Consider the following 10,322-nt stretch of genomic DNA (forward strand, 5'->3'; position numbering starts at 1 on the left):
CGACATGTACATTTACCGTCGGTAATTATCGACGATAAATCTACTATTATCCCGTCGATAACGTAGAAACGAATATTTTTTTTTTTCCGACAAATTTCTTTAACGATATCGTAGACACATGAACTTTCACGAAACTTTGTTAACGCTACTTTTTGACACAATGAAACGGTAACGCCTGATCAAACTATACGTTTGCTTACTTGTTTATCTTGGTTCTTTTTTTTCTTCTTCTTCTTCTTTTGTTTTCTTTATTATTTATTTATTTATTTATCCTTTTTGTTTTCTTTTTGTCTTTTTTTTTCTTTCATTGTTTGACAAAACAAGTATACGTTCCCGAGTATACGGTGGTATTCGCGGTTTATTTAAAATATACTTTTACAAAATATCAAAATGAAAAATTCAAAATAGATTATATTTTTGCGACGTTTTGTGTCAAACTTTAAGATCCTTAATATTAATACACATGGAGTAATGTTAAAGGGAAGTGGCCGTACGAAGGGCCCGTGACAGGGGACTGGAAAAGAAAGAGGTGAATTTCTAAAAGATAAATTTGTAGTAAATTACTTTCACCACGAGATGGTCATAGTGTCGCATTGCAGGCTTCCGATGAAAAATATTCAACGCTTGACTATCTGTAATATTTCTACTTGAAGCAAATCCCGTTCTACCTGATTCTACCCCGTTACACCCAAAGTGGATACCTTACGTTGCTTTGGTTCCACTTGTTTTTTAATTCGGTCATATTAATTTCACCTGTTTGCATTCTACAGGTTGTACTATTTACTTCTTATATCGTTATTTATCTTTTCATGATTGATTTCAGTTCGGCAAGTGCGTAAATCCGACTATTTTCATCAAAAAAAGGTAAGTAGAAAATTATAAATTAATTTAGACAGACATTCTCGATGTCTATTTAAGACAAGGAATTCAGAAATGACATTCCTTTTAAATTGTCTCCTAAACATGGTATACCATGCCCATAAAAAAATTCATTTCAAATAATCCAATTCGTATAAAAATGATCACAGCTATGGTCTAAATTTAAAATATTAATCTTGCATAAATATATGTGTATACATATATACATACATATATATATATATATATATATATATACACACACAGAGTCATGCATATACATATATAAATTATCAACGAGATGATAAGTATACATAAATACTTCTTTAAAATGTATAATACTAATAATTGTAACCGGAGGCAATCCGAATTAATGATATAATATGACCAAAAATATAAAATATATAATGTACATGTTTTATCCAAAATTCATTCTTTATTGAATACAGATGGCATTTAGTGAGCTCGAAGAAAGAATTAGTAAAATCCGACAACAAAACGAAGAAATTAAAAGGAGACATGAGGTAAGTCGTTAGAACGATAGTTCGGCAAATTGTTTTTGATGTATGCAAAATAAAATATATTATTAACTTTTAATACGATTAGGAAGTAGAGGAAGATAAAAAAAATGCTGCTAAGCTAAATGCTTTGGTACAAATGGTACCGTCAACAGATTGGCCAGAAAGGAAAGAGCCACCGGAATATTCAAATCTCCCTAAAGTAACCCATAAACAAAAATCTGCTACAAAGGAACAATTGGAACATGGTCAACAGCATCATCCTAATGACAGAAGAAAAGTATGTTTCTTTGTTATCGTATCAATAGTTCATTTATTCCTATGAACATATTTGTATATCTATATATGTGTATGTATATATATATATATATATATATATATATAGGGTGAAGGACCACCACCTGACCCTAAATATAATTTCCTTGCTGATGCTGAAAGAGAAGAATATAGTGTACCAAATCAGAAAGACAATACTGGAAATAAAAATCATAATAGATCAATATGGGGCAATTTTAAAAAAAGAGGAATGGGAAGAGAAGGACAGCAGAGGGTAATTATATTTATATGTATGGACGGACGTATATTGATAATATTTAAAAATTGCAGACATTTTTTTCATTAAAAAATAGATTTTGCCACAAATACATCATTTTTATTACACATTTGTTTTACATCCTATCTAGGGTAGGACATATCATGGAGCGCATAGAGACGAGCATAAGCCGGAGTACGAAGCATGGCGAAAAGAAAGAAATCGCATCGATGAAGATCGTATTAGTAGACAGAAAACTGCTGAGGGTAACTGGCGGAGAGAATGGGATAATGATAAAGTACTTTGTTGTCAATTGAATGGAAGATATTTAAATCTCATCAATTAATTTGATGAATTAATTTTATATCTGATTGACAGGCTCATTTAGTGAATGAAATCTCAAAAGCAGAAGGAAAGATTACCATAGGAGATTTTACAAAAAAAGATGGGAGATATTCGGACGGTAAAAAAAATTATAATTTGAAATATTTACATTTTTTCTTTTCTTTTTTTTTTTTTTTTTTTATTTTTCCCTAAAATTTCTAAAGGTAATAAAAGATTTTTCAATTCATCAGGTAGCGGATATGCAGGCCATAATCGTGGTGCTTATCATAAATCCTATCGAGGATCTCCTAGAAATTTTCATAATAATCATGATTATCATCATATGAATTCATATGATCAACATAATCATGATATGTCTTCCATGTCTCTTTCTGTAGATGAACGAACTGTTGTTGCGACAGATAAAAGCATTAAGGTAACATTAAACCAAAGCAATATGACAAAGGGTCCTCTTATGAGCGTTAAAGGTATATTTAATACAATTAAATCAATAATAATTTTGCAAATGAATTGTTGTCTCACGTATAGAACTGAAATTACATTGTTACTTTTTTTTTTTTTTTTTTTTTTTTTTTTTTTTTTCTTTTTTTTTAGTCAATTCACCAAGTATAGCTGGTACAGGAAGAGTTGGTCTACGGCAAAGAACTCGTGTTTCATACAGCAGTCATTCTGACATGGATACGAATACGTACGAAAGTGGATCATTTCCACGACAAAAATCATTCGAAGATAAAACTAAAGGAAATCATTATAACAACATGCAAAGGACTCCTAGTTTAAGAAGGCCTCAATCACAAAAAAAGAAAGAAAATGGTGCCAAATCTCCATTTTTGCAACGAAAGGAATTTAGAAAAGAAATTTCATCTGCGAATTCATCTAAACATTATGAAAATGGATCACAACAAAATTTTGTACGAAAAGAATACAAGGATTCGCAAAAGTTTCATTATCCACCGAAATCACCAAGAGCATCGCATAAAAATATGAAAATATCGAAAAACGAATCTGTTAATGTGACGAACGACAGTACGATCAAAGATGAGAAAAAGGTAATAATAAAGATAGAGAACGATACCTCGATTGAATCGCAAAAAGTAAATATAGAATCTTCGAACGAAATAAGAGATGACGGCGGAAGCTCAGCAGCTGTTGTTGAAAATGAATCAAAGAGTGACACCGAAGAGTATAATGATGTTATCTTGAACAATTCTGAATGTTCACCTTGTAAAGAAGAAACGACGAATGAAAAGAATACAGATTCAAACGTAAAACAAGAAGAAGATCAAGATCATAATGTAAATTTCATTTCTCTTACTAACCAAGATAGCGTTAGTATTTGCGAAGATAAACAATGCATAAATGAAGAAACGAACGAAGATAATTCAATCGTTTCGTCGCAAGATATTAATAAAGATGTGAAAAGTGCAAGCGACGAAAAGAATGAAATTGATAACGCGATTACAATTATAGATAATGCAATTACAAATAGTTGTAATTCAGACAATAATACGAATACTCATGATATCGGTCCTGATATCAATCGAGTAGATACGAAAATTGATTTGGTGGTTCAAGATAACGTGTCTAACACGAGTGATGAAAAAACGAAAGAATCGCCTGAGAATAATTCAAATCAAAGTGATAAACAAAATGATATTGTTGCAATGTCTTGTGAAAAAGTATCTGAGATTATTGTAGAAACTTGTTCTGAAGCATTGCCTGTTACTGACACATCTGTGTTGGCTGTTGAAGAGTATGATGTTACCCATCATAATAATGAAGTTCCAGTTGAATCTATAAATAATATAAATGATAAAAATATTATTAAAAATTCTGAAGATACATTGCCAATATCCATTGATAAGGTATCGTCCAATCCAGCTGACATAACAAAAGATAACAATGAAACGTCTGAGGAAGTAATAGAAAAAAAAGAATTGCAAACTGAAACTGTTGAATCAGTTGCAGAGGATAAAGGCATTGAAAGTGAGGTTACGCAAGATAATTCTGAAAATTAAGAAAACTGATATAAAAAGTAATCTACTAAATATCGTCAACATAAAATAAATAAGTATATACTAAAGCCGTAAAAAAAGAAAAGAAAAAACAAAAAAAAAAAAAAAACAAAAAAAAAATAATAAAATACAGAAATGCAATTACATTCAGATTATAATATACGAAAAATTTAGCTGCTGCACAAATTATATTTTTAAATGTTATTTCAATTACTTATATATAAATAATAGTTAAAAATGAAACGTTGTTTCTATAATTTATAATTACGTTGATAATCTTTTGTTAGTGATATAACAATTAAACGATTATTAATTTGGGATTCACATAAACATTTAACAGAAACACATTCTATTCAATTTGATATAGGTTCATATGTTTAAAATTTCTATGAAAATTCATTTGTATCTTTAGAATTGCGTTATAACATTTATATCATTTTATATAATATTTTCAGTTATTATTATAGCATTATGTTCTTTTTTCTTTTTTTTTTTTTATGATTACAAACTGTAATGTGATCTTTCGATAAATTTAACTTGCTGATATTGCATCATATGTAGATCAGAAAATGATAATATTTTTGTGTATTTTAGTAGATGATCGAAAAATATTTTTATAATTCGCTTTTAGAATCAGCAAATTAAATAAAATTAAGTCACCCCCATATCAATATAAACTGGGATTAGTCTATCGCGAAAGTTTTTCATTTGGATTAACGCCAATGCCAAACTATAATCATTTTATTTTAACTGAATAATAATAATTATTGTTATTTTATTTTATAGTTTATTTGTATTTATTTCCAATTTATTATTTGTTTTTATTACCGAAGTTTATGTTCCATTATATACATTTATTAATTTTTAAGTTTCTTAGAAGCTTTCAAATATATATGACATAGATTGAACATAGCACTCTACATTTATTATGCCCTAAACATTAGAAAAATAATGCATTTCCTTTCATCCTGAATTATGAAGATATATTAATGATCTCTCTGTTCCTAAACTTTACTATTTCACACTTTATAACATTTTAGGTAACATGAAAAATTTCTACTTCATAATTCAACTGTTCCATAGATTCTTTTATCGCATTTAATAATTTTTCATTTTTAAGGTTATACTAAAAAACAATATCTCTTGTAAGAGATATTTTTTTTTTTTTTTGTAATAACTTTTCTAATAAAAATTACCTTGACAGCTTGTCTATAACATTGTGCAAATTCTTCATATCGGTTAAGAGAAAGATTCAATAAGCACAAATATCCCCAAACATCTGGATTGCAATTATCAATCTTGTTTGCTTCTATCAAAGCTACTTCAGCTTCCTTTAATTGGTTCAGCTTAAGAAACAAAATATTAATTAACATAAAAAAAATCGTACAGAGAAACAATCGCTTTTTCTTTTTTTTTTAAATATTGTTCACTTCATAAAATGAAATTCCAGCATGAAGCCAGCTTTGACTCGTCGGTGAAAATTGACAGGCATTTAAAAATACTTTCTTTGCTTTTTCATAATCCTTCTTATTTTCATAACATAGTCCCACCCTAATTATAATTATAATGATAATTATATCTTGGAATTTTATTTAACAGCTAATATCCTATACCTTAATCGCAAAAGATAAATATCATCTGGTCTGTTAAAGACCATATTAGCAAATTCATAATACTTTATGGCTTCTTCGAGATCACCTTCTTGGAAATAACAATGTCCCATCAAACAACTTATCGAATAATCCTACGGAAAGAAGTTAATCATGTAAGAAAAACAAATTGTATGGATTATAAAATAATGTCGCACCATTCCATATTGACATTGGGCTTCCTTCAAATGAGATAAAGCATCGTCGTATCTGTGTAAGAGATAATGTTGCACTGCCATATAATATAATAAATATGTTGATCTACCTGTCAGGGACATTTCTTGTGCCAATGCTATACCTGCCAGCTAGATGAATAAACGAACGATATAAATAAATAAATGCATCTTATAAATGCGTATAATCAAATATAATAAATAAATAAATAAATAAATAAATAATAAATAACAATTACATCGTAGAGATGTAATTTAAGCAAGAACGTCGTTGTCACCATGTATATACTATCTCGTGGACAATGGATCATCGACCACGCAATAGGTTCTCGATCATCGATCTCTGTATCTCGATCTTTGTCTTCCATGCATTCCTTCGCTATTCGAATCGCAATGTCTATTCCTAACATTAATAATTACATTTCTACGTTCGATGTGTAAATATACGTATGTGTATGTGTGAAAGAGGAAAAGAGAGAGAGAGAGAGAGTAAGAGAGAAAGAGAAGAAAGATTATGCAATAATATATTTCCTGTAAATATATATATATATATATATTAAAAAAAAAATAGTTAAACAGAAATTAGATAGGAAAAATAAGATAATAATTATTGCTAATAGTTAACCTAAAAATAAAAATTCAAAGTGAGATAATTGTACATAATAAATAGAAGTAAATAATTTTGTTATGTTATGAGGAAAGATAATTTGATTAATACCTGGATAATAATCGATACGAATGTAAAATAAATTCAATATCGTCCATCCTTCGGCAAATCGTGGATAAAAATCAATAATACTACGGAAAAAAATTTCAGCTTCTCGATAATATCTTTTTTCCATTAAAATTGCCGCATAGATTAATAGCCTATACAAATAGAATACAAAATTAATACGATCTACTTGATAATTTCGATCGATAAGATCATAAATAAAATCCTTACGCAATTCTGTGACGATTATTTAAAAGTATCGCTTCTTGGCAACATTCCTCGGCACGTTCTTTATCTCCTATCGTCAATAAAAATATTGCGTAATTGATCCAAGCAGTAGGATCATTTTTTTCTTTATCGATAATCTATACATCGAAGTATATACAAAATTATAATGAATCTTCTTGAATATTAATTAATTTCAATAGAAAAATTTAACGTGTACGGTAGTATAATATTTTCTTGCTTCTTCAATGTGACCTGATTCATAAGCTTCATCGGCATAAAAATATAATCTATTTGAATCAGAAACGATCGACGGTGAATCATTCCAAAAATTTGTTTCGATTGTTTTGTTAACGATCGTGTGCATAAATTCGACCAAGTAAGTATACACGTTCACTATAAAATTCTAATAAAGAAATGGTCATATAACGTTTGTACATATATATATATATACATGATCTTAAATCGATTATAAAAACATCGATTATGAAAAAAATCGATATCGATACCTGACCCTTAGAGGAATCTAAAGTATACGAGGGCATTTCAAATTTCTGATCCAAAAGTAAAGTAATCTTCGTCTTTAATGCATTACGTATGGATAAATAAATTCCGGTTTTATATAAGTACTGAATGAAACATGTTAATTCGTCCTAAAAACGAATGTACTAATTTTATATACATATGTATATATATATATATTTTTTTTTTAATGATAAGTATAACGTTAATTAGAAATAAAACACAAACCGGTACGTAACAAGATTTCGAATCTTCGTCTTTGATATTTTCTTCGACAGAACGAAATGATTTCTTATCTGTTTCTTTACAAAAATCCTATTCGTATGGACAATATCAGAATATGATTTAAATTAAAAGTAAATTTTAATATACTGAATATATATATATATGTATGGAATGTTAATTTCTTTCATACTCTATAACTTTCTGTCATAATTTTAATCAAAGTTTCGATGCATTTCGTATATTGATTCTCAGCCAAATCTCCGGAATATGGATAATATGGTTTTTTATCTGTTGCTGTTGTCAATTCATGGATCCTAATGTTAAAAAATAAAAATTTATAATTTCTTAAATAAATGTATAATCAATATTATATATATATATGTAAATATATATTAATAATAATTTACAAATTAGAAAAATCTTTATCTAATCGACAAGCAACAAGTGGATGATAAATTTCAATCTCGATTATAACAAATACGGGTTCATTGGTCTCTGTAACTACTGGTACACTCGCAAGTGTTTCCACTTCTGTTATTATCGATGTATTCTAAAAAATTAATAGATTAGAAAGTATAAATAAAGTATTAATCAATTAGAATATATGATAAATTATATATTCGCTTGAAAGTTTATCACTTTCGTCGAAGTTTTCCCCCGTTTATCTTTTTCTTTGGGCTCTTTCATTTGAATTTCCATTAAAAAAATAGCTTTCTCAAATCCTGTTTTTTCCATAAGGTCAGTTGCATTAAAGGTATGTAATTGCGATGCAATTCGAGTTTTTCTTCCTGAATTAAAAATAAGAAGTAGATATTGTACGCGATACTATATATATATATATATACTTTTTTTTAATTTATATTTTGATATTTTACTCGTCTACTCACGTCCAGGAAATAATAGTTCGCTTAAATCAACGTAACATTGATAAATCTTAGACACTTGTGTAGACTTTGCTTTGACCTTATCGTTTTGTGTTTCTTTTACCATGAATTGAAATGGCCAATATTTATATCTATATAAAAGAAAAAAAATATATATATATATATATATATATATATATATATCATTAATTTGACTTTTAAACAATACGCTGATTCTAACTTGGAAATTTGATTTTGAAATTTTCTAATGTCATCCTTTTGCAATATGTGACGACTCATACTATTCCATTGTATTCTCGATATATTTTTCTCCATTATATCCTAAAATTAATTAAATTATCAACGCTTTGTACGTGTATTTGTTAAATTATTTTTTTCATATACCTGCAATTTTAATTCCTCCTTAAGGGTATTCTTTATATCGTTGTAATTACAAGCTAGTTTGTATTTCGACAATTTGGCGCGACTTTGCAAATGGGACAAAGGTTTCCAACATTTACTTTTTTCTATATCTCGACCATGGATCAATTTTCCACCATCGTATATTATTGTTTCTGGATCCTTCGATCGGTAATTTAAAAAAAAAAAAAAAAAGAAAAAAAGAAAAAATTATTCGAAATATGTTAGACAAAATTGAATCTATAATCTTGATATCAAAGAAATATTCTTACTTCTTGGTCGCCATAAAGAATAGTACCAGCTGTGTAATCCATTTTATCAGTGAACGAAGATGGTGGATTAAAAATACTTTCTACGGTGATGTTTAGAAAATTAAATTTCAAATCAGAAGGAAAAAATGGTTTTTTCTCTTGCTTGATGTTGACCGTTAAACGTGGAAGATTAGGCCACGACACAGCATTGCCATCGAATGTAAATTCTGCTGTTTCTAAGACTAATTTTTCAATAAATAAATTCTCCCCTATAATATAAACATTTATGTGTGATTTTTGATCGTTCATATAACTTTATATGTACGGATTGATACCTAATAAAATTGGTATAAGATCGACATTGCACAATCCAATAATTTTCGATTTAAATTCCTTTTTAGGAGGAATTCGAGATTTTTTTGTCCTTCCAGTATCCAAAGCAGTGGGTGTAACGCTTTCGTCTTTGTCGGCGCTTGATACTGTAACTATAGATTAAAAAAAAAAAAAAAAAAAAAAAAAAAAATCAAGGTAACAATCGAAACGCAAGAATGAAAATAGTAATTAAATTTTACTTAAAACTGGAGTGGAAACTACACGATCAATATTATTTCGATCGTAAAGGGATATTGGAATTTGGACAGAAAAATTAACATCGTATACGGGTGGTGGTTCTTTGATACCAGCTTCGATTTTAATTGGATTACTTTCTCCGAATATATTTGAATTATGTTCCACAGAAAAGATCACATTTGTATCTTCATTTCTTATCTGTAAAATATACTCTTATAAAATATTTTCATAATGTGATAATATTTTATAAATAACTTACAATATTTTCTATATTAATTATAGTTAATTCGATGTTTCTTTCATTTATCTCTTCTTCTGAGATCAAATTCAAATTTGTCGATTCATCGTTTGGCTATAATTAAAATTGATATTAAAATTTATATCTGTAATAATATTAAATAAATACGAATATCTTTACCGTATTCATCTTGTCAAATGATTATG

The 10,322-nt window shown here is 28.1% G+C and overlaps 2 protein-coding genes across 2 annotated transcripts; one reads left to right on the forward strand and one right to left on the reverse strand.

The window, feature by feature from the left end:
- The first annotated feature begins 644 nt into the window (after nt 1–644).
- Nucleotides 645–4,511, forward strand: LOC124422234 (dentin sialophosphoprotein-like). The gene is made up of 8 exons (XM_046958404.1): nt 645–864; nt 1,308–1,382; nt 1,465–1,656; nt 1,762–1,926; nt 2,060–2,206; nt 2,287–2,371; nt 2,484–2,720; nt 2,848–4,511. The coding sequence occupies exons 2-8, from the start codon at nt 1,308–1,310 to the stop codon at nt 4,269–4,271; spliced, it is 2,325 nt and encodes a 774-aa protein (XP_046814360.1). The 5' UTR covers nt 645–864; the 3' UTR covers nt 4,272–4,511.
- A 137-nt stretch (nt 4,512–4,648) lies between these two features.
- On the reverse strand, nt 4,649–10,305 carry LOC124421601 (cilia- and flagella-associated protein 70). Its single transcript, XM_046956974.1, is given in 21 exon segments — nt 4,649–5,394; nt 5,465–5,614; nt 5,699–5,819; nt 5,882–6,012; nt 6,076–6,222; nt 6,330–6,493; nt 6,809–6,957; nt 7,034–7,167; nt 7,248–7,415; nt 7,417–7,680; nt 7,965–8,088; nt 8,182–8,324; nt 8,414–8,562; nt 8,662–8,835; nt 8,838–8,979; nt 9,043–9,219; nt 9,330–9,577; nt 9,644–9,787; nt 9,881–10,076; nt 10,138–10,230; nt 10,297–10,305. Coding segments are annotated over 21 exon segments (3,117 nt in total). The 3' UTR covers nt 4,649–5,304.
- Between the last annotated feature and the right edge of the window lie 17 nt (nt 10,306–10,322).

Source organism: Vespa crabro, chromosome 1, assembly GCF_910589235.1.
Source record: "Vespa crabro chromosome 1, iyVesCrab1.2, whole genome shotgun sequence".
In the NCBI taxonomy this organism is placed as follows: Eukaryota; Metazoa; Arthropoda; class Insecta; order Hymenoptera; family Vespidae; genus Vespa; species Vespa crabro.